Here is a 25,257-nt window from a genome sequence, read left to right on the forward strand (position 1 = left end):
AGTGATTCATGCTTGTAATCCCAACACTTTGGGAGTCTGAGGTGGGAGGACCACTTGAGAATTTCCAGACTGCAGTAAGCTATGATGGGTGTTACCTGGGTGACACAGCCAGTTCCCATTAAAAAAAAAAACAAAAACAAAAAACTGAGTTATAGGCATATTGCCAGTTCCCATTTAAAAAAAACAACAAAAAAAAACTGAGTTATAGTCATGTTGTGGTGCACTTTCTGTCTGTCTTTCTTTTTTTTTTTTTTTTTTTTTTGAGATGGAGTTTTGCTCTTGTTGCCCAGGCTGGAGCAATCTTGGCTCATTGCAACCTCCGCCTCCCGGGTTCAAGCGATTCTTCTGACTCAGCCTGGGATTACCTCCACCACGCCCAGCTAATTTTTTGTATTTTTAGTAGAGATGGGGTTTCATCGTGTTGGCCAGACTGGTCTTGAACTCCTGACCTCAGGTGATTCACCTGCCTCAGTCTCCCAAAGTGCAGGGATTACAGGCATGAGCCACCGCGCCCGACCACTCTTTCTTTTAATTGTTTCAGTGTTATAATTCAGTTTACAGTTAACGCATTGACATTAATAGGTATATATTTGTTTGGAAAGTTAACCTGTCAGCTGCGTGCATTTTGGTATTTTTGGCATAGGATTTTGTTTGCAGTTTACAAGTGGTGTAGTAATGTAGTGGGAACAGAGACACCTGTTTCCTACCTTTTCTGCTGCATATTGAGAGAATTGTGTTATGCACTTTATCTACATGAGGGGACATGGTTTTCCGCACAATATATTAACTGAACTTTGTAGCCCAGCTTCTTTTAAATAAGTCTTTTTTTTATTCAGTATATTTCCAGCTAAAGGAAAGCCTCCTTTGGAGGTCTCATTATTTCCCACTAGTTTTTTTTTTTTTTTTTTTGAGACTGAGTCTGGCTCTGTCGCCCAGGCTGGAGTGCAGTGGCCGGATCTCAGCTCACTGCAAGCTCCGCCTCCCGGGTTTACGCCATTCTCCTGCCTCAGCCTCCAGAGTAGCTGGGACCACAGGTGCCCGCCACCTCGCCCGGCTAGTTTTTTGTATTTTTTAGTAGAGACGGGGTTTCACCGTGTTAGCCAGGATGGTCTCGATCTCCTGACCTTGTGATCCGCCCGTCTCGGCCTCCCAAAGTGCTGGGATTACAGGCTTGAGCCACCGTGCCCGGCTTCCCACTGGTTTTAACAAGGAGCCTTTGAATACAGGTTTCAGAAAATAGTTTAAATTGGTGCTACAGTTGAGTATCTTTGTAAAAACACTGGTGTGCTAAGGTTCTGACATAGGCTGCCCATAATGTTATCTTTGTAATTTCAATATAATCAGATATCATTAGCCTTCTCAAGCATGTGGAATAAATGAATACAACACATTTTTTTTTTTTTTTTTTTTTTTAAGAGATAGAGTCTTGTTCTCTTTCCCAGACTGGAGTGCAGTAATGCTGTCATAGCTCACCTCAACCTTGAACTTCTGGGCACTAGTGATCCTCCTGCTTCAGCCTCCCAAATAGCTAGGACTGCAGGCACCTGCCACCATACCCAGTTAATTTTGCTATTGTTTGTAGAGACTGGGTTTCACTATGTGGCCCAGGCTGTTATCAAACACCTGGCCTCAAGCAGTCCTCCCACCCTGGCCTTGCAAAGTGACAGCGTGACAACACTCTTAAGTAATCTTTTCTTTTTTTCTTTTTGAAACGGAGTCTCACTCTGTCGCCCAGGCTGGAGTGCGGTGGCGTGATCTCAGCTCACTGCAATCTCCCAGGCTAGAGTGCAGTGGCGCGATCTCAGCTCACTGCAACCTCCACCTCCCAGGTTCAAGAGATTCTCGTGCCTCTCAGCTTCCCGAGTAGCTGGGCCTATAGGTGCGCGCCACCACACCCAGATAATTTTTTTTTTTATTTTTAGTAGAGATGGGTTTTCACTATGTTGGCCAGGCTGGTCTCGAACTCCTGACCTCAGGTAATCCACCTGCCTCGGCCTCCCAAAGTGCTGGGATTACAGGAGTGAGCCACCACGCGTGGCCTAAATAATCTTTCTTAGCGAGACGGTACTTCAGGGATCGTTCCTATAGTTTGTTAAATAATCTTTCTTGGAGATAGAACTCAAATATTTAAGAAGTGAATTTAATGTACATAAAGCAGAGTTTAGCATGACATTTTGGTGCTTTGTATGTAGTTGCCTTGTTTTACTGAGTTTCCATAGTTAGATCCCAGCAAAAAAAATTTCAAGGCTCAGGACTTGATGCCCCTAGGTATACCTGAAAAAACACCATATAAACATCACAGCTGTTGCTTTTTTTTTTTTTTTTTTTAGCATAAACCGGTTATCTGGTCATCCCTACCACCCTAACCCCTCTCAGTTTTGTGTTGATCCTGCGATCATTATTGTTTAGAAACCTTGTAAATCAGAACAATATTGGATAGACATTTAAGCTTAGATTGTAACCATTCACGTTGACCCTAATAGCCTTGTTTCTCTTCATGTGTAAAGACCAAATATGGAAGTGTGCAAGTGTTGAACACATTAGTTTATAGAATTTGGCCTGGAAGTTTCCCTCCTCTTTCCAAATCAACCATAATATTCTGAAGTACTCAGAATTTTTTGAAGATTGTTTTCCATCAGACTTTACCACCTAAATCCCTTTTTCTGATCACTATACAGTAAAATAAAGCCCTAATCCTACTTTTAAGCTCCTGTCTGACATTAAATAGTATGTATTTGTCTGTAAAGTATGAGAAATATATCTTCTTAATTGTATACCTCTCCAAGAATTAATGCATAGTTGTTATGTATTTCCTGTTAAGGTTGTGTCAGCATTTGTGTTATAAACTACTACTTCTTGGGTTCTGTAAGTCTTTGTGGAAATAAATTTTTCTCTGTACCTAAATCTGGCATTTCTGAAGGTACATTAACAAATGAGTTTCTGTGGTAACTTTAACATAATGTTACTAAGTCAAACCTTAACAACAATTTGACTGTTTTAAAACTTTCTTCCGTTTTCCCTTATTTATACATTTTGGTAACTATAACAAACAACTTACGGTTTATAATTTTGTTTTCCATTTTCTGAGGATGATCTTATATCAGTTAAGGAAATGATATGCAGAATCCTTCTTTGGGAATATATTTTATTTTTTAAGACTAGTAAAGTGTAGTAATGAGAAGGGAGAAAAGAGTAGAACAAGGAGTTTGTTCTGTTACTGACTGAACAATTGAGATAACTCACTACCTTTGGACCAGCTTTGGGAATATATTTTAACAATCATCAAGGATAATAAGAGACAGCATACTGAAAGGCACAGAAAACATGTATCTTCTGCCAAACATTTATGGTTGCCTACATGTATTCCCCTGAAAATCAAACAGGTCATAGAAAACACAAATTATATTACTGCATTTATCTTAGACTTTGATCATCTATTGATGATTTGCTTGCTTAGTGTTAAATTCATGTAGATTAAAGAGAAGTGAATAATACATTTTAGATCTGAATGTAAACAGATGCATATTCTAACGAATAGATTTTTTCTTTTTCTTTTTGTAAATAGCTTACTTAAATAGATTTTCTTTTTTTTTTTTTTTTTGAGACGGAGTCTCCCTCTGTCGCCCAGGCTGGAGTGCAGTGGCCGGATCTCAGCTCACTGCAGGCTCCGCCTCCCACGTTTACGCCATTCTCCTCCCTCAGCCTCCCGAGTAGCTGGGACTACAGGGCGCCTGCCACCTCGCCCGGCTAGTTTTTTGTATTTTTTAGTAGAGACGGGGTTTCACCGTGTTAGCCAGGATGGTCTCGATCTCCTGACCTCGTGATCCGCCCGTCTCGGCCTCCCAAAGTGCTGGGATTACAGGCTTGAGCCACCGCGCCCGGCCAGATTTTCTTAATTGTAGATGAGAAAGAACTATATTGACTAACTTCCTAAAAAGAGGAAAAGTCTTTGGCTAACCCTGCATTGCTTAAAAATACTCATATTTTGGCCGGGCGCGGTGGCTCACGCCTGTAGTCCCAGCACTTTGGGAGGCCGAGGCGGGCGGATCACAAGGTCAGGAGATCGAGCCCACGGTGAAACCCCGTCTCTACTAAAAATACAAAAAATTAGCCGGGCGCGGTGGCGGGCGCCTGTAGTCCCAGCTACTCAGGAGGCTGAGGCAGGAGAATGGCATAAACCCAGGAGGCGGAGCTTGCAGTGAGCCGAGATCGCGCCACTGCACTCCAGCCTGGGCGACAGAGCGAGACTCCGTCTCAAAAAAAACAAAACAAAACAAAATACTCATATTTTTACATTTATTAAATGCTACTGTAAATTATACGTTGAAATCTGTTCAGAAAAAGTAAAGAATGATTTTTAAAACCCATTCTAGCAAGGTCGGGAATATAATCTGACCTTGTGAAGGAGTCGTACATTAACATTAAGCTAACTTTCCCTGTGTTCCCAGGGAATCCAAACAACAATTTAAATATTTGGTTTCACAGATACTGTGTTGAAATGGCATTAAGCCAGCATATGTAGAGTTCTGGAAAAAATTAAACTGTGTTTCCTGATACATCCACAGGAACATGAGAAAACCATTGGCAAGATTTTATTTTTTCAAGTGTCAACATTATCGCACTCATAATTAACAGAGTTAAATGAATTGTTTTATGCACATTTCATCCCCACTTCTTACCTCTTGTACCTTTCCTTAGAAGTATGAAGTATCAAGATACAGTGGGGAGAGTATGAATTTTGGGGTGAGAAAGTCATGGATATCCCAAGTCTCTGAGAAAGAGAGATTAAGTAGCTTACCCTCAGAAACTCCATTTTAAAATATGGAGCTGCTTATGTCTACCTCATGGAACTGTAATGGAAAACACCTGATATTCACCCCTTTAAAGATCCTATAAAGTTATAATTATTTTGAAACTTACTTTTATTGAAGGGTAAATGTGGTATACATACAATGAAATATTCAGCCTTGAGGGAAATTCTGACACATGCTACAATATTAGTAAACCTTGAAGACATTGTACTAAATGAAATAAACCAGTTACAAAATGATAAATATTATGTAATTCCACTGCTTATATGATGCACCTAGGGCAGTAAATTTCTTAGAGACAGAAAGTAGAATAGTGGTTTTTGGAGGAGGAGGAGAATAGGGAGTTAGTGTTAATGGGCACAGAGTTTCAGTTGGGGAGGAAAGGAAATGTTCTAAGGATAGATGATGGTGATGGTTGCATGACAATGTAAATGTATTTATTGACATAGAATTGTACGCTTCCGTAGCTAAGATGGTAATGTTTGTGTTATTACTTAAACACAATGCAAAAAGATTACAACTTACAAACAGTATTTTTAAAGTCTTATTTTGTTTTATAATTCCCTGTATTTGTTTAATTCATATATCTTTTTTAGTTAATCTAGAACTAAAAGTGATTTAATAGTTTAAAGAAGTAAATTGTCACAGTTATGGTAGGCTCACATTTGCCTAAAAGTGAGTTTTAGATAAGCTAGTTTTTCTTGCCTTTAAGTGCAAGTAGGGACCCAAGATGATTGTTTTGATTCTTTTGGTTTTGGTTTTGGTTTTTTAATCTAACCTGAAATTAATCAGAAAGCTTAAATTATTACGATTCTCTTAGCCCACTAAAATAATTCAAAGACATAACCCTAAAATTCAGAGTCAGAATGAAAACAAAGACATCTATTGTCTGGCAGTTAGTAGTGGTGGAAAGGAATTTATTTTTATAAAGAAGGGATGGTGTTCCATTGAGTTTTGTTAGATTTGTCCCACCCTTTCCAGGGATAGGCTGTGCGAAATTCTTGTGAAAACCAGTGCAGCGAAACAAAGTTCAGAGCCAGGAAAACACACACACACACACACACACACACACACACACACACACACACACAGGAAAACACACACACACACACACACACACAAGCTGAGACTAACGCAATGTGATTTTTATAGCTTCTTTGTATCTTGTTTGTTTAATTTTAAAGAGCTACAAACCCACAGGAATTATCCTGCTACAGCATCTTTCAGACTTGATTCTTTTGCTACATCCTGTCTTTTTCTTTTTCTAAACAGAGTAAACTTACCAGATTTGTGTTTTAGAAGGGTGCAACTGGGAACAGCATAGAGGATGGATTGGAATGGGGAGAGGATGGAGATAGCAACATCAGGAAGGAGAGAGATGCAATCCAGAAAAAGAGACACGTAGATACCTGGGTTTGGATCAAGTTCCACAATTTTCTCTGTGGACTTAAGTGAGTTACTCAGCCTGGCCAAGCCTCAGTTTGTCTGTCATATGAAGTTAATACCCATCTGGCAAGGTTAGTGTGAAGATTAGTAATAATGCATGTAAAACTTGTTCGTACCATGTTGGGCATATAATTGACACTCAAGAAGTAATAAGTATTGTTTTCTCTTTAGATTTAGCAAGGTGATTTAGTCATCTTGCTTAAGATTCCCTATAGCTGTACCCATTTCTTCACTGGTTGAGCAAAAAAAATGATGGGGATTAGGAGGGAAGTGGTTAGTGTTTGGTCCAAAGGGAACCCAAGGTACATTTTTTGTGACTGTGTTGTTAACTGTTTTTTGGTCATGACAGTTGGGGATTTGATGAAGAGTCATTCAGGTACACTCAAGGTAGCTTTTTTTTTTTTTTAGCCTGTTCATTTTAGTCTTCATGTCCACATCCCTAATACATGCATGTAGAGTAGCATGTTTGTTTCTTTTCCTCATATTACTTAGACCCTACTAGTTAAACAGCGATGAAGTATATTCAACCAAATTTATTGAACACTGCCTGTAAGTAAGGATATGAAATTAATATGAGTAAAACATAAGACCCCCGTTCACAAGTAGTTCAGGGGGACTATTTGTGCCCATTATACTCCCAGCATTTGACATGATGGTTTATACTCAGTAATTGCTTCTGGAATGAATGGATTGATCAATATCGTGGAGTGGAAAACAAGCGTTGGGCCAGGCACAGTGGCTCATGCCTGTAATCCAGCACTTTGGGAGGACGAGGCAGGTGGATTATTTGAGATCAGGAATTCAAGACCAGCTTGGTCAACATGGTGAAACCTCGTCTACTAAAAATACAAAAATTACAGCCAGCGCGGTGGCTCATGCCTGTAATCCCAGCACTTTGGGAGACCGAGGCGGGTGGATCCCCTGAAGTTAGGAGTTCAAGACCAGCCTGGCCCGACATAGTGAAACCCCATCTGTGCGAAAAATATAAAAATTAGCCAGGCTTGGTGGCGTGCGCCTGAAGTCCCAGCTACTTGGGAGCCTAGGCAGGAGAATCACTTGAACCCGGGAGGTGGAGGTTACAGCGAGCTGAGATCACACTATTGCACTCCAGCCTGGGCAACAAGAGCGAAACTCCATCTCAAAAACAACAACAACAAAACAAAAGCAAAAATTAGCTGGGCGTGGTGGTGTGTGCCTGTAATCCCAGCTATTCAGGAGACTGAGGCAGGAGAATCGCTTGAACCCTGGAGGCAGAGGTTACAGTGAGCCAAGATCATACCACTGCATCCAGCCTGGGTGACAAGGCAAGACTCTGTCTCAAAAAAAAAAAGAAAAAAAGTGTTGATATTACTTTACTGTGTGGTAAATGCTGTAATTCTGTGATAGAACTAAAAAACAAAAAGCCTGAGGAGCCCTAGGAGAAAATAATGAACATTGCAGAAGGGAAAGGGGGAGGTTGAATACTTGATTGTATTATTAGGTTGCTGTTGGTGGAGAACGGCTGATTGGGGAAACAAAAACACATTCCCAGCTGAGCAAGCAGCATAGGAAAAGGCTTGAGAGCATTAAAATGCATGACGTATTTGTGTATATAGTATGGTGTGACAGAAGAAGATAAGACTAGAATGGAAATTGGCTCCAGATTTTGAAGAACTAAATAATATAAGGATTTAGGATTTTATTGTATTTTCAGTCAGAAGCAATAAATAGTTTTGAGGAAGGGGGAGGGATGGGATATATGATTAGATCTGAGTTTTAGAAATTAACTTTGGGGGCTAAATAATCAATAACTAGAGAGAGTCTAGAATGAAAGATGTTTGTTATAGTGAGGTTGAAAGAGAATAAAATACAAGTCAATGACATGAGGGATGGTGAAGAAGGAATAGATTTGGGATATGTTTTAGAACTAAAATCCATTATTCCAAGGGAGGGTAAGAAAAGGAGGAGTCAAGATTTGTTTTGGTTTGGTTTCTTGTGCTTTTTTTTCCTTTCTTTTTTCTTTTTTTGATGTTATTTTCAATCTGTGGCTGTTAACCAGGACAGAGAACCCAGGATAGAGAATCTAGGAAGAAGAATCTCCTGACACCTGGGGGTTAAATGGTTTAGTTTTGGATGCAAGGAATTGGTTTTGAGATGACCATAGGACACATATAGTAGAGCCCTGCTGTGTATTCTTATAACACCCTTTACACACCTCTTATTATAACAAGCGCTATACTTACCTGTTTACTATAGTCTGTTTTCCCTAGCACCGTAGACCTGTCAAAGGTAAGGAGTATCTTTTATTCCTCACCATAACACTATACCTGGTGTCTGGCACATAGCAGATTCTTTGATACTGAATAGAAGAAAAAGAAAATATAACACAAATACCCATGTGAAATTCAAGAGAAAAGATAGTGCTAGAGTATTATCAGCATACAGTAGAAAGCTGTACCCATGTTAGCTAATGAGATAGCCAGGGAAAAGAGGGACGATGATGTAATTTTAAAAACAGAAGAAAAGGAACCTAAATGAGAACTAAGAAAAGATAGAGGTAGGAAATGGATGCAAAAGGATAAGAGTTTCAGAGTAAGAAAATGGCCAGCATTTTCATTTACTTCAGCAGGTGGAAGTAAGATAAGAACTGAAATAGTTATTTGGGTTGTGAAATTTTGTAGTGTTGATGGTTTTTAAGAGGTTCAGTGATAGTGAGAAGTAAGGGGGTGGTATTTTTGAGAGGGGCTCAATAGAACAGTGGGGAGTTCCATTGAAGTGGTAGAGGTGGAGGCATTAATACTACTATTTCAAGAAGAAAATCTCAAGAAAACCAAAGAAATAAAGGTTAACCAAGCTTTGGACGAGGCACTAGCACATTTTGTCTCAAGTGTGTCAGGTTCAATTATTAGTACCACCCATACCTCTTATTAAGCTAGGTAGGTCACTTACTGGGAGGTGGTTTTGCCTCTGCTAATTGCACATTAGCAAACCCATGCCACTGCATGTCACTGTTTGTTACTTCTCAGATGTTAGTTAACTAGACACAATATAAATATCTGATAGTACTCTGTCTCAAAAGAAAAAGTTCAAGTTTTTAAAAAAGTAAACACTGATTTTTGAAGAACTGACTGCTTTTGAAGGACTTTTAAAAGAGGTTTTATCATGGCCAGTTCTTTCCATTTCACTCCATTAACCACAGTGCTTAAGAGGAGATTGAGAATGAATGTGAATTTTTTTGTTTTTGTTTTTGAGACAGGGTCTCACTCAGTCACTTAGGCTGGAGTGCAGTGGCTCCATCATAGTTCACTGCAGCCTAGAACCCCTGGCTCAAGCAGTCCTCTGGCTCAGCCTCCCAAGTAGCTGGCACTACAGGCACACACCACCTCACTTGACTAATTTTTAAATATCTTATTTTAGAGATGGGATCTAACTATATTGCCCAGGCTGGTCTTGAAATCCTAGTCTCAAGCGACCCTGCCACCTCAGCCTCCCAAGTTTTTGGGATAACAGACATGAGCCACTGCTCCTGGCTAAATGTGAATCTTTATTTAGCAATGTTGAGATGCATTTTATACTGGGGTACATAATTGAGCATAAAATTGGCACTTACAGCACAGAGCAGGCAAAAAGTTCATAGAGTTTTGGTATACGATACTAATTTACAATAAAAATCTCTAGTGATCTTTAATGTCTCTGTAAGAATAAAAGTAGTGAGAGTAGATATGAAAATAAAGCATAATTGAACTTTTAGGTGTGATGGAGGTGGCTGTATAAGTGTACATAATTGTCTATCACCTTAAGTGACTTGACTTTTTTGAAAGAGAGGTAAGTCTGGGTACAGTGGCTTATGCCTGTGATCCCAGCACTTTGGATGGCTGAGAACTCTTTTTTTTTTTTTTTTTTTTTTTTGAGACGGAGTCTCGCTCTGTCACCCAGGCTGGAGTGCAATGGCTGGATCTCGGCTCACTGCAAGCTCCGCCTCCCAGGTTCACGCCATTCTCCTGCCTCAGCCTCCCGAGTAGCTGGGACTACAGGCGCCCGCCACCTCGCCCGGCTAGCTTTTTGTATTTTTTAGTAGAGACGGGGTTTCACCGTGTTAGCCAGGATGGTCTCGATCTCCTGACCTCGTGATCCACCCGTCTCGGCCTCCCAAAGTGCTGGGATTACAGGCTTGAGCCACCGCGCCCGGCCAAGAATTTTTTTTTTAATTTTATTATTATTATTATTATTATTATTTTGAGACAGTCTCACTCTGTTGCCCAGGCTGGAGTGCAGTGGCATGATCTCGGCTCACTGCAAGCTCCGCCTCCCGGGTTCATGCAACTCTCCTGCCTCAGCCTCCCAAGTAGCTGGGACTACAGGCGCCCGCCGCCATACTTGGCTAATTTTTTCTTTTTTTGTAGAGACAGGGTTTCACCATGTTAGCCAGGATGGTCTCGATCTCCTGACCTCGTGATCTGCCCGCCTCAGCCTCCTAGAGTGCTGGGATTACAGGTGTGAGCCACTGCGCCCAGCTGAGAAATTTTTAAAAAAGATTAGCTAGGTGTGGTGGCACACACTTGTGGTCCTAGCTACTCAGGAGGCGGAGGTAGGAGGATCGAGGCTGCAGTGAGCTATGATCACACTACCACATTCCAGCCTGGGCGACACAGCAAGAACCTGTCTCAAAAATACAAGCATCCTTGAACTTGCATCCACCAACCTGCGCTGTTGGTAATTGGACTTGTTACAAGGATCTGGGCTCGTCACTTCTATAAAAGAAGAAGACAAACTGAATGCCTACGTACCAAATACCAGGCAATATGTATCTTATTTCAAATGGGATAATAATCCTTATTCTATCTATCTTATAGAATTGTTAGGATGATAAAATGAGATAAAAATGTGTACATTTTATTCCTTTCTGTGATATATAAAGGATTTTTATTCAAAGTGCTATTTTGCTTTTATTTAGATATTAACAACTTAGAATGTGAAATTAGGAAATTAATTTATTTTTTTCCTCAGTAATGTGTTTCCCAACTAACAACCAAATTAATTCATACAGGCACTATAGACATAAGCCAAGAAGTAGAGATAGTATGAAGTATTTTAATTTGGATTACTTAAATCAGTTAATAACTTAAATTTTTTTGAATTTGAAGTTAGTTTTTGAAAAGCTATAACTATTGGGTGCTTATAATGTTTTTTGTGTATTGTTAAATGTTTTATGTATAGTCCTTAGTAATTTGTACACTAGCTCTATGAGATCGATAGTATAACATCACCTCTATGGAAACTGAGGCTTGGTGTGACAGGCTTATACTATTAGTAGTAGAACCAGTATTTTTTTTTTTTTTTTTTTTTTTGAGACGGAGTCTTGCTCTGTTGCCAGGCTGGAGTGGAGTGGCACGATCTTGGCTCACTGCAAGCTCCGCCTCCCGAGTTCAGGCAATTCTCCTTACTCAGCCTCCCGAGTAGCTGGGACTACAGGCGTGTGCCACCATGCCCAGCTAAGTTTTATATTTTTAGTACAGACGGGGTTTCACTATGTTGGCCAGGATGGTCTCAATCTCTTGACCTCGTGATCCACCCGCCTCGGCCTCCCAAAGTGCTGGGGTTACAGGCATGAGCCACTGTGCCCGCCCAGAACCAGTATTTTAACTTATGTTTTTCTTAACTCATAATTGTAGGTTTTTCTTAATTCATAATTGTGTGCTTCAGCATCACAAATACGACCTCTGTTCTTTTTGTCAATTTATAAAAGGTGGGCTTACTTTCTCCTTGGGTGGCTCTGGCTCTTTTCCATCTTTATTTGCTATTTATCCTACTTCTTTAACAAATAGTTGAGCACCTGCTATGTGCCAGGCATTATTACAGGTGCCAGGGATCCAACACTTAATCAGACACAAAAATCCCTGCCCTCGTGAACCTTAGGTTCTAGTTTACAATATACTTAAATTACTAAAATACATGTCAAGCGGTTATAGGTGCTATGGAGAAGTGAAGTGGCAGTGCAGGGTGTTGGAGGGAGGAATTTTGATACTTTATTGTCAATGGGAATTAGAATTAAAGTTTGAAGGATGAAGAATTAGAGTAGGGGACTTCTTATGGTAACTGATGTGAGTAGGGATTAAAAAGAAATCCCTTACGGTCTTGAGACAGAAGTTGTGAATCTCTAGAATTTGCCAGAAGTGCAGCAAGTTTTGGGGTACTTCTTCATTATGGAGGCCAGGGAATAGGTGGTTTTATCTAAGTTTGTGGAGCTGATGGACTGCTCCCTTTTCACTTCTGTCCATGGAGGCCAGAGAAAAGGAATCTTATTGTATAATTTTTCCTGTACTACTTAGTGTTTTGATAAACCTCATTCCTGCTGAGTGATTCAGTTACTTTCAGTTGCCAAAACAAATAATAAAGTATTTTATAAAGTGTATTTTCCTATCACCTTCTCAAGGAAAGTAGGTGGAACTTTGAGCTTGCCAAATCTCAGTTCTTTAGTGTAATTACCAAAGTACATTGCTTTTAAGTCCAGAGTAGTGGTATACAAAGTTGTTAGTGTCTCTGAGACCAGAGCTTTAGACCACTTTCCCAGGCCCTCTGCCATCCAACTGTTAATCACATTATAAAAGATGGATAAAAGACTGACTTGATTGAGCATAAAAACTTAAAGTACAAATTTTGAAAAAAAGATAAAGACTCCTTTACCCAATACTGAGTGTTTTGGGACAAGACCCAAATTTGTGGCATTAGAAAGGCTTCATAATCTAATGGAAAGAGTATAGCCTTTGGAGTCAGATAACTGGGTTTAATTTTTGACTTTGACTCTAACCACATTACATTGAACAAGTTACACCATCTCTCTAAGACTTAATTTCCTCATTTGTGAAATAGAGATGTGACAAATTAAAAGGCACCATTAAGAAACAACATAATAGATACTGTAGAAAAATCAAATGTAAAATGCTGTAGGAACAGATATAAGGGAAACAGTTCATTTGATTCTGGGTGGGAATGGGCAAGTGGACTGAGAAGACTACTAAAAGAGGGAGATTTTACATCATGAGTGATGAGTTGGAGTTGATTAAGTACAGAAGTGAGGAAACCACTTCAGGAAGAGAATCCTGTAAGGGCAAATATCTAAAGAAATAAAGTATATATCCTTAGCTAAGGTCTAAGTTAGTCCCTCTCCCAACATGTTCCCATAATTTTCTTTACCCTAAATCAGTACTTATTAAGTACGATTTGCCTCTGCTCTCTACTAAAGTATAAACTTTGGGGCAAGGATCTATTTTCTTTTGTTTACCGTAGCTTGCTCTTTATACATTAACCACTCAATAAGTATTCATTGAATGAATTAAGTAAAACATTTTTCTTTGAATTTTTCAAAAGTACAATTTGAAATGTTTTTGAATGCCATGCTATGTATTTAGATTTGGTCTTATGAAATGCAGATGTGTAATAGCTGTTAAGCAGGGGAATTAGTTTAAATAAAAGGCAACAGAGAGTCCAGGGTTCTAGCCTTAGCTGTGCCATTAACTGGTTAAATGACCTTTTCTCGGGGTTGCCATTTCTTTATCTAACAGTATTGATTTGTAAGGTTTTTTTTTTTCCTTCTTTTTACCTTGCCATCAATTTGATTTTAGATTTCTAAGTTTTCTTCCAACTATAGTACTCAGGGATTGTGTAGTTTCTCCTGCCAGGTGTTTATATGTGGACCTTTTAGGGGAAAATTGTGTTTGACATATGGTGTATGCTCCATAAATATATAGTCAATGATCAAAAATCCAAAGCATAAATAAGGACTTCCCAGTCAGAAAATTAAACAGATTTTTAGAACCTTACATCTCTGGGGTACTAGATGAACATGGAGCCACAGCTGCTTTTGTTAGTTAAATCTCTGAGTGTAACGTTATATTGTTTTGTTGATGTTTTGACAACCAAATGAAACATTGCCACAAAGTTTGCAGAACTAGGTTTAAAAATGATGGTGAGTTTAAGTTTTATTCCAAGAGTCAATAAATAATTGAATGAATTTTCTTAAGTGACACTTCTTTATACTTTTTGCTAGGAATTTTTGGTATAAAACTCTTATTTGGGTAATGTTCATATTGAGCTGAGTTCTAAGAAACTGGTGTGGGAAGATGCAGTTTTTAATGAACTTCTCATTTCTTGCTTTGTAAGGTATTTCCCAGCTCTAGAATTTATGCTAAAATTTAACTGCCTTGAATTTTTTTCTGTTGGGCGTAAATGTGAAATTTGGCCTTTTAAAACCATGTTAGTATTTTAAACTTATGTATCAATAATTCTAGGAAAACCTTATTGTACCCTCACAATAACTAAGTGCTTTCCTTTTCATTTACATTTACAACTTTAAAAATTAAAGGGTAGAAAGCAGAAGGCTAGACTGGGCGCGGTGGCTCATGCCTGTAATCTCAGCTTTTTGGGAGGCTGAGGCGGGCGGATCATGAGGTCAGGAGATCAAGACCATCCTGGCTAACATGTTGAAACCCCGTCTCTGCTAAAAATACCAAAAAAAAAATTAGCTGGGCATGGTGGCGGGTGCCTGTAGTCCCAGCTACTCAGGAGGCTGAGACAAGAGAATGGCATGAACCTGGGAGGCGGAGCTTGCAATGAGTTGAGATCGCACCGCTGCATTCCAGCCTGGGTGACAAAGCAAGACTCCGTCTCAAAAAAAAAAAAAAAAAGAAAAGAAAACAGAAGGCTAATACTTGTATCTTTTTGGAGGCTAAGACTTGAATTGCAACTTAGCCCAAAGAAATCACTGTAAGTAGTTAGGGTTATTCTGAAGGGAATATGTTTTATTTATTTTTTTGAAGTCGGAAATATCTCTGCCTTGAATAGCATGAAATTCCCTTTTTATCTGGAATAAAAAAAAAAAAAAACCAAAAAAACCCTAAGCTATAAGTAGTGAAAGTCTTAGAAAAGTATTTTTGAAGCATTTAAAAAGAATGCAGTATATGTTGTGTAAGAAGTAGAGTGTAATTGAATATCTGGCAGACATTCTATCTGAGTATCTTTATGATTTTTGTTTTCCAGGCATTAAAAAATATTTAATCATTCATGTGTTGAGACTCATTCTTGAGTTATGGATGACAAGGCTTCTGTTGGAAAAATCAGTGTCTCTTCAGACTCAGTATCTACTCTTAATAGTGAAGATTTTGTCTTGGTTTCCAGGCAAGGAGATGAGACACCATCTACAAATAATGGAAGTGATGATGAGAAAACAGGACTCAAGGTAAAACTTCGTAACCTAAGTTTGTTTTGCTTAGCATTTCTAAGCCCATTGCAAAACTTGGCCTTAACAGAAAATGGATATGGGAGGAAAGTGAGAACATGGAAGTAATATACTGCTTTTTCTTTAATGTTAAAGAATTTTATTTGAACTTAGTGAGAAGTTTATATTTGATTAAAGATTTTCACTCTAATTAGCTTTTCCTAAATTTTTCAATAGCCCTAAATGTCAAAACTAGTGGTTATAGTATAAATATTTGTCATTTTAATATTGTTTTCACTTTTCTGTTGAACTACAAGTATTTGTTTTGTTTGGTCCTGGTTTACCTAATGTAAGGGCACTGGCAGGTCAAAGATGCTATTTACGAAAATCCGTTTTAGGATTATTGAAACAACTTTAAATACCTGGCCATTTTTGTTTATAATTCCTCAGCCACTATTACTTCTTTTCCAATGCCCTATTATTGTTCTACTCTTTATTGATATAAATAAAAACAGATTATCTGTTAAAGTTGTCATTTACACTATAAGTAGCTTTAAAAATGTATTAACTCCTGTTAACATCTTTTCATGCAACCGATGTTTACTCAGTGGTGACTATGTGCCAATTATTGTTCTAAATACTGGAGGTATAGTGGTGAACAACACAGGCAAAGCTCCCTGCCTTTCTAGAGCTTTAATTCTAATGGGAGAAATAGACTGTAAGCAAATAAGAAAATAAATATATCAAGTAAATTTTGGTGCTGTGAAGAATAACAAAACAGGATATGTGGATAAAGAGTGAACAACATTATGATTGTTCCTTGACTTTTAAAAATTTTTGTCAAAATGAGAACACTTGGACACAGGGTGGGGAACATCATACACCTGGGCCTGTCATGGGGTGGAGGGAAGGGGGAGGGATAGCATTAGGAGAAATGCCTAATGTAAATGATGAGTTAATGGGTGCAGCACACCAACATGGCACATGTATACATATGTAACAAACCTGCACGTCGTGAATATGTACCCTAGAACCTAAGGTATAATAAAAAAAAGTTTGTCAAAATTTTGAAAACTTACCAGGTGTTGTGGCTCACACCTGTAATTTGGGAGGCCTTGGGAAGCGGATCACTTGAGCCCAGGAGTTGGAGACCAGTCTGGGGAACATGGCAAAACCCCATTTCTACAAAAGTTTAAAAAATTAACCAGGCGTAGTGGCACATACCTTTGGTCCCCACTACTCAGGAGGCTTAAGTGGGAGGATCGATTGAGGCCAGGAGGTGGAGGCTGCAGTGAACCATGATCACACCACTGCACTTCAGCCTGGGTGACAGAGTGAGATCCTGTCTCAAAAAAGAAAACAACCCTTACTCTTACTCATAAATGTATAGAGGAATAAATAAAAAACAGTAAAACTTAAAAAAATTCATAAGAGTGAATGACAGGTGCTGTTTTAGAGAAGGTCTTGAGATGACATTTGAGGTGAGGCCCAAATGAAGTGAGGAAGAAGGCCATGGAAAAATCTGGGAAAAGAGCTTTCCAGTGGGAGCGGCAAACAGACCATGAGGAGAACCACCCTTGCTAGGACGGGGGTTAGAACAGAGTGAACAAAGTAAAAAGCAGTAAAGGATGAGATCCATTAGTGGGCATGGGCTGGATTGTGTAGAACCCTGTGGAGCTTAGTAGGAAGTGTGGGGCTTTGTAAAAAAAAAAAAAAAAAAAAAAAAAGAGTGGAAATGTTGGAAAGTTTTGAATGGAATCATGATCTAATTTATATTTTTAAAAGCTCACTGGTTAAGAGGGACTTGTAGGATGACAGCATGTTCTTTCTACTCCCCAGCAGAACTGGTGACAATTACGAAAATAAAACATTTAAGGTCTCTGAAAGTATTTTAAAGGAAATACAGCAAATGAAAAAACATTTATTCAAGAAAATTTACTAAAATTTGGTCAGAGCAGCAAGAACCTGTTATTGGTAACAAGACCTGCCCTTTCCTTACCCTATCCCAGCTGAGACAGTTGGTAACTCCTCTCCATATTGGTGCAGTGAAGAAGACAAGAATCCCTGTCCCCCCACCGACTCCCATTCTGGGCTATCTTCCAGAGCAGGAGCAAGATATCAGTATTTCTCATCCTGCTTCCCCATGCCTGTTTCTGGCCAAGTGTGACTTAGAGTTGGGGGCCTCGTTTTTCTGCCCAGCTCCTTGCTCCCGGGACAGAGGCTTTACTTTGGGCAGAGCAACTAACCCTGGGGTGTCAGTGAGACAGTGTGTTATTGTCTCTACTTCCAGCTCCAAAGCCGTGTCTCAGAGATTTTACCTACAGGGAAAAGTTGGCCTTAAAGCAGCCTTCTTAAAGGAATAGGCTTCATTCACGACAGAGTGTAGAAAAGTTTAAGCCTAAGGTTACTCTAAAAAAAATAGTGGAGGTTGTGGTGAAAGGTAATTGGGGAAGATTGGTAGGTTGATTGGACATTTAGACTTGACTATAGACATCCTAGTTTGCCTGAGGAAACTAGGGAAAAACACACCTGGGAGGAGATCACCAAGGAACTTTCACTTGACCTCTGGAACTTTCACTTCAAAGTTACCCAAGTTTGATTGACTTAGACTATGAAGCAGTTTATACCGTAGTGCATTGTTGAAATCATTACAGCAGTCAGACAGCAATTAGTGTAATTTAACAAGCTAGATGTGGTCAGAGAAGCCAAGAGTCAGCGAGAGCCCTGCCCAAACCACTCTCATCCCAAGGTTACAGTGAGCAATCTCAAGTCTGAGCTCCCTGAGGAGCAACACCAGAGGCTTAACACTGGGGGTAGGACAATGGAATCTGCAAAAATCAACTAGCCAGTCACCCAATAAAGAAGCATAAACAATAACAAATCTTGCAGTGGGGAGGCCAGTACTCAGCATTGGTACTGTGTATTATCTCAAGTATCTAGTTTCTATCCGAAAATTATAAGACATTAAGAGAAACAAGAAAATGGGACCCAGACATCCCATTAAAAAAGCAAGCAGCAGTTACTACCTGTGAGAGTGACTGGTTGGATTTAGCACAGAGCTTTCAAGGTAGCCATTATTAATATATTCAGCAAACCTAAAGGAAATCATGGTTAAAGAAATTAAGGCGTGATGATAGTTTCACATGAAATAGAGAATATTAATAAAGAGAAATCATTTTAAAAAGAACTAAATGGAAATTCTGGAAAGGAAAATCACAGTAACTGAAATGTAAAACTCACTTGTGGGGCACAACAGTACATTTCAACTGGCAAAAGAAAGAGTTAATGAACTTGACGATAGATTAGTAGAAATTACTCAAAGAACATGAAGAAAAACAATGTAGAAAAAAACAGGCTCAGAAAAATATGGGAAGCTGTTAAGTGTGCCAGCATGCTTGTAATAGGAGTATCAAAAGGAGAGGAGAAAGAGAAATGACTAGAAAAAAATTTTAAGTAATAATATCCAAAAATATCCCAAATTTATTTAAAAACAATAATTTATACAAAATACAAAAAACAATAATTATATAATATAATATATGTGAAGTTCAGTGAACTCCACATGGAATAGATGCAAAGAGATTCACAAAAAGGAATATCTTGGTAAAAATGCTAAAAACCAAAGACAAGGAAAAAATCTTTAGAGCAGCAAGAGATAAGTGACTCATCAACTTACAAGGGAACTTTCCCATAAGATTTGTAGCTAACTTCTCAGCAAAAAAATGGAGGCAAGAAGCCAGTGGGACAACATATTCAAAGCACTTAAACCAAAAAACTGTTAACCAACAATTCTATGTCCAGCCAAGCTATTATTCAAAACTGAAAGTTCTTTGAAGTAAAGTGTTCTGAGGTAAAAACTCAGAGAATTTGCTGCTGGCAGACCCACCTTATAAGAAACACTAAAGGAAGTTCTTCAGGCTGAAAGCAAGTTACTCCAAATGATGCTTTTAATCCACATGAAAAATCAAAGAGCACCAGTAAAAATAATTATGTAGTAATGACACTATAAATGCATATTTTCTCCTTCTCTTTTGTGTTGTGTATATATCATGCATATCTATATAGGCACTTAACAGCTATAAATTTCCCTAAGAACTGTTGAAGCTGTATCCTATAAATTTCTCTAAGAACTGTTGAAGCTGTATTCCAGTAAAATCTGCATTTTACTGCAGTACTATATACTATGTATATAATATATTGTTGGGCCTATGAGATGTGGAAATGTAATATAGTTGCCAATAATAGGAAAAAGGAGATAAGATAGGGACAGATCTGTGTTTCGGCTAGGAAATAACTCCATATAGTAACTCATTCATAAGAATAAATGAAGAAAACCAAAAATAATAAACAAGAAGGTTAATATAAGAAAACTGTAAATATACATTGGTTTTTCTCTCAACTTCTTTTAAGGTATACATAAAATTATATAAAGTAATAATTGTGACAGATTATTGTTGGACCTCTAACAGTTATTTGTAGATATAGTGTATATAGCAATACCACAAAAGGCAGGGGGAAGGGATTAGAGCTATGTGTGAATAATGTTTCTATTTCTCAGTGGAATTGAGTGAGTATAAATCAGATGCTCATTCTGATAAGATATACATTGTTTCAAGTCCAACAGAGCTTAAAGATTAAAAAAAAAGGGGGGGGTAGTCCCAGCACTTTGGGAGAGTGAGGTGGGTGGATTGCTTGAGCCCAGGAGTTTAAGACCAACCTGGGCCACATGGTGAAACCCCATCTCTACAAAAGCAAGCAAACAAAAAAACCCCCACAAATTAGCCAGGCATTGTGGTGTGTGCCTGTAGTCAGAAGGGGATTTGGGAGGCTGAGGTGGGAAAATTGCCTGAGCCCAGGAGGTTGAGGCTCTGGTGACCCATGATCACACCACTGCATTCTAGCCCAAGTGACAGAGTGAGACCCTCTCTAAAAAAATAATAATAAATAAAAATAGTACATTGTAAGTTCCTAGAGGAACTACCAAGGATACAAGTGAAAACATACATGGAAAAAAATCATTAAAGAAATGTAAATGCTACATTAGAAAACATTTACTAAGTCCAAGAGAAAGCAATAATAGAGGCACAAGAAAGACAATACACACTAAAAAATTATGAAGTTGGCAGTCCTGAATCCAGCTGTATCAATAATAAATGTGAATAAATTAAACAATGTAATCAAAAGGGCAGATACTGTTAGATTGGATAAAAATATAGGATCCAACTGTATGCTGTCTACAAGATATACTTTAGGTTTAGAGATACAAATATATTTAAAAGGATGGAAAAATATAATGCAAACTGCAATTTTAAGAAAGCTGGATTGGCTGTTCTGATTTTAGACAAAATAGACTTTAAAACAAAAAACTTTACTAGAGATAATATATGAGTAATGACATTTTGTAATGAGAAGGATCAGTCCATCACAAACATCTAACAATTACATATCTAATAACCAAGCACCAAAATGCATGAAGCAAAAACTGACAGAAATGAAGAGAAAATGGACAATTCAAGAATAATTGTTAGCCAGGCGTGGTGGCTCATGTCTGTAATCCCAGCAATTCAGGAGGCTGAGGTGGGTGGACGCTTGAGCTCAGGAGTTCGAGACCAGCCCGGGCAACATAGCAAGACCCTGTCTCATTTAAAAAAAAAAATTGCTGAAGATTATAATACACTGCTTTCAATACTGAAGGGGACAACTAGGCCAACCAATAAGGCGGTAGAAGCCTTGGATGACACTGTTGACCAAGTAGAGCTAACAGATCTCTATAGAACACTCACCCCAACAATAGCAGAACATTCATTCTATTCTTTTCAAGTGTACCCAAAGTATTAATCCAGCCATAAGGGCAGGAGACTATAAATCAATAACAGAAGTAAAACTGAAAATTCACTAATGTGGGGAAAGTAAACAACATACTTCTAAATAAGTCAAAGAAAAAATCAAAAAGGAAATTAGAAAATACTGAAATGAATGAAAATGCAGAAACAATATACTAAGACTTATGGGATACAGCTTAAACAGTTCTTAGGGAAATTTATAGCTGTTACAGTTCTCAGGGAAATTTATAGCTGTTAAGTGCCTATATTAAGAAAGAAGAAAGACCTAAACTTAATATCCTAACCTTCCACCTTAAGACCCTGGTAGAAAGGTACACTACACCTAAAACAATCAGAAGGAAAGAAAATAAAAGAACAGAAATTAATTAAACAGAATAGAAAAGCAATAGAGAAAAATCAGTGGAACCAGAAATTGATTCTTTGAAAATACCAACAAAATTGACAAAGCTTTAATTAGATTAACCACACAAAAAAGGACAATTTACTGGAATCATAAATGAAAGGGGATAATACTGCTGATAATACATAGAATTATGAAGGAATACTAGAGTTGTGTGCCCATAAATAAGATAATTTAGATGAAATGTACAAATTTCTAGAGTGACACTAACAAAACTGATAAAATAGTCTGAACAGATCTATAACAAAGAGATTGAATTGGTAATCAAAAAAGTACCCCAAAGAAAACCCTGGATTCAGGTGTCTGTACTGTTGAATTCTACCAGATACTTAAATAAGAATTAATATCTATTCTGCACAAACTCTTCTCTGCAATAGAAAAGTAGGGAATACTTCCCAACTTACTGTATGAGAACACCATTAGCCTGATACCAAAATCAGACAAAGACATCAAAGGGAAACTGCACACCAATGTCTTTAATGCATATGGGCACAAAAATCCTTGAAATACTAGCAAAGTGAATTTAACTGGTATATAAATATAAAGAGGATTACATACCATGATCAAGTGGGAGTTATTCCAGGAATGTAAGGTTAGTTTAACATCTGAAAATTATTAATGTAATATACCGTATCTATAGAATAAAAAGCAAAACCCACACGATCATCTCAGTAGATGCAGAAAAAGCATTTGACAAAAATCTAACACCTTTTCATGAAAAAAAGAGATGAGAAAACTCAAACTAGAAATACAATGGAACATTTCAACCTGATAAAGGACATTTTCAAAAAGCTCACAGGTAAAATCATACTTGATGGTGAAAGAGTGACTCTTCCCCCGCTACGTTTAAGAATAAAGCAAGGACGTCTGCACTCACCACCAATCTTCAACATTGTGCTAGGGCCACGTGCAGTGGCTCATGCCTGTAATCCCAGCACTTTGAGAGGCTGAGATGGGAGGATCACTTGAGCCCACAAGTTTGAGAACAGCCTGGGCAACATACAGAGACTCCATCTCTACAAGAAAAAAATTTTTTTTAATTAGCTGAATGTGGTGGCATGCTCTTGTAGTCCCAGTTATTTGGGGGCTGAGGTGGGAGGATCGCTTGAGCCAGAGAGGTCAAGGCTGCAGTGCGTTGTGATCACACCCACTGCATTCCTACTTGGGCAACAGAGGGAGACCCTGTCTCTACTTAGAAAAAAAGATATTATCAAGAAAAGTGAAAAACAACAACAACAACAAAAATGCAATGAAAGAATTTGTAAATGATAATAGTTCTAGGAAGTATAAAGAACTAAACCATCAACTGCTGAATGGGTTAACAAAATGTGGTATACAATCGAATATTATTAAGCCATAAAATACTGATAGATGCTACAATGTAGATGAACCTTAAGAACATTATGCTGAATGACACGTCATCACAAAAGACTACAAATTACATAATTTCATTAATAGGAAATATTCAGAATAGGCAAATCTTTAGAGACAGAAAATTAGTGGTTGCTTAGGGGTGGTTGCTTAGGGCTGGTTGCGCGAGTCTGGGGGGAACAGAAAGGTGATAAGGGTATATTGTGCTGCTTTTTACAATTTTTTTATTAGAAAAAATTTTTTTTTGAGACAGTCTCTTTTGCCCAGGCTGGAGTGCAGTGGTGTGATCTCAACTTACTTCAACCTCCACCTCCTGGGTTCAAGTGATTCTCTTGCCTCAGCCTCCTGAGTAACCAGGATTACAGGCACGCACCACCATGCCTGGCTACTTTTTGTATTTTTAGTAAAGATGGGGTTTCACCATGTTGGCCACGCTAGTCTCGAACTCCTGACCTCTGGTGATCCGCCTGCCTTGCCTTCCCAAAGTGCTGGGATTACAGGCATGAGCCACCGCACCTGGCCTGTGCCACTTTTTTGAGGTAATGAAAATGTTTTTTTTTTTTTTTTTTTTTTTTTTTTTGAGACGGAGTCTCGCTCTGCTGCCCAGGCTGGAGTGCAGTGGCCGGATCTCAGCTCACTGCAAGCTCCGCCTCCCGGGTTCACACCATTCTCCTGCCTCAGCCTCCCGAGTAGCTGGGACTACAGGCGCCCGCCACCGCGCCCGGCTAGTTTTTTGTATTTTTTAGTAGAGACGGGGTTTCACCGTGTTAGCCAGGATGGTCTCGATCTCCTGACCTCGTGATCCGCCTGTCTCGGCTTCCCAAAGTGCTGGGATTACAGGCTTGAGCCACCGCGCCCGGCCATGAAAATGTTTTTAAATTGACTTTGGTAGTTGCATATATCTGCGAATATACTTAAACCATTGAACATACTTTTTAAATGAATGAATTGTATGGTTTATGAATTATATCTCTAAATCTTTTCTAAAAAAGCTTCCTGGACAATTAGCAGGAAAGGGGCAAGAGTGGTAGCAAGGAGAGCAGGGGTAAATGTGCTCTGATTCAGAATATGTTTTGGTATTAATGTAGGTAAATTAGATGTAGGGTATGAGGTAAAGAGAAGTAGATGATTCCTAGATTTTGGCCTGGGCTGTTTAGTCTAATCCTGAGCTAAACAGTAATGGCATTACCTTAGTAATGCCGTTTACTGAGATGGGAAAGAGAAAGGTAAGTCAAGAATTGGGTCAGGAGAATATATTACATTTGAGTTGACTTTTAGCTGTCTCTTTGGAGATGTCAGTTTGATAGTTGGTTTGTTTGATAGTTGGATGTATGAGACTAATACTAAGGAGAGGTTGGTTGTAGCTGCCATCAATAGTATTTATTTGCTATTTAAAGCTATGAAATTATGGTTGGGTGCAGTGGCTCACTCCTGTAATCCCAGCACTATGGGAGGCTGAGGCAGGCAGATCACTTGAGGTCAGGAGTTTGTGATAGGCCTGGCCAACATGGTGAAACCCTATTTCTACTAAAAATACAAAATTAGCCAGGCGTGGTGGTGCAGCTTGTAATCCTAGCTACTTGGGAGGCTGAGGCAGGAGAATTGGTTGAACCGGGAGGCAGAGGTTGCAGTGAGCCTAGATTGTGCCATTGCCTTCCAGCCTGGGTTACAAGAGTGACACCCCGTCTCGAAAAAATAAAAAAATCTATAGAATTAGATAAGACCACTCACAATGTGAGTGTAGATATTGAAGAGACAAGTGATAACAGTTGGTTCTTGGGGTACTCCAATATTCAGAGATTGAGATGAATCTCTGAATTCGTCACCAATGCACCCAACCATAATTTCATAGCTTTAAATAGCAAGTAAATACTATTGATAGCAGCTACAACTAACCTCTCCTTAGTATTAGTCTCATACATCCAACTATCAAACAAACCAACTATCAAACTGACATCTCCAAAGAGACAGCTAAAAGTCAACTCAAATGTAATATATTCTCCTGACCCAATTCTTGACTTACCTTTCTCTTTCCCATTACTGTTTAGCTCAGGATTAGACTAAACAGCCCAGGCCAAAATCTAGGAATCATCTACTTCTCTTTACCTCATACCCTACATCTAATTTACCTACATTAATACCAAAACATTTTCTGAATCAGAGCACATTTACCCCTGCTCTCCTTGCTACCAC

The 25,257-nt window shown here is 38.7% G+C and overlaps 1 protein-coding gene across 4 annotated transcripts in view; it reads left to right on the top strand.

Annotated features, from left to right (window-relative positions):
- The window catches only part of LOC105463889 (RAB GTPase activating protein 1), a 177,326-nt gene that overhangs the window by 11,749 nt on the left and 140,320 nt on the right, over positions 1–25,257 (top strand). For 3 of the 4 annotated variants that reach the window (XM_011711288.2, XM_011711292.2, XM_011711289.3), the window contains one exon: positions 15,273–15,471. In XM_011711288.2, the coding sequence (XP_011709590.2) occupies positions 15,322–15,471 (150 nt within the window). In that variant the 5' untranslated portion in view covers positions 15,273–15,321. Of the gene's footprint in view, positions 1–6,007; positions 6,329–15,272; positions 15,472–25,257 lie in introns of those variants that run through there. The other variant, XM_011711290.2, reaches the window with a different exon arrangement.

Source organism: Macaca nemestrina, chromosome 14 (genome assembly GCF_043159975.1).
Source record: "Macaca nemestrina isolate mMacNem1 chromosome 14, mMacNem.hap1, whole genome shotgun sequence".
In the NCBI taxonomy this organism is placed as follows: domain Eukaryota; kingdom Metazoa; phylum Chordata; class Mammalia; order Primates; family Cercopithecidae; genus Macaca; species Macaca nemestrina.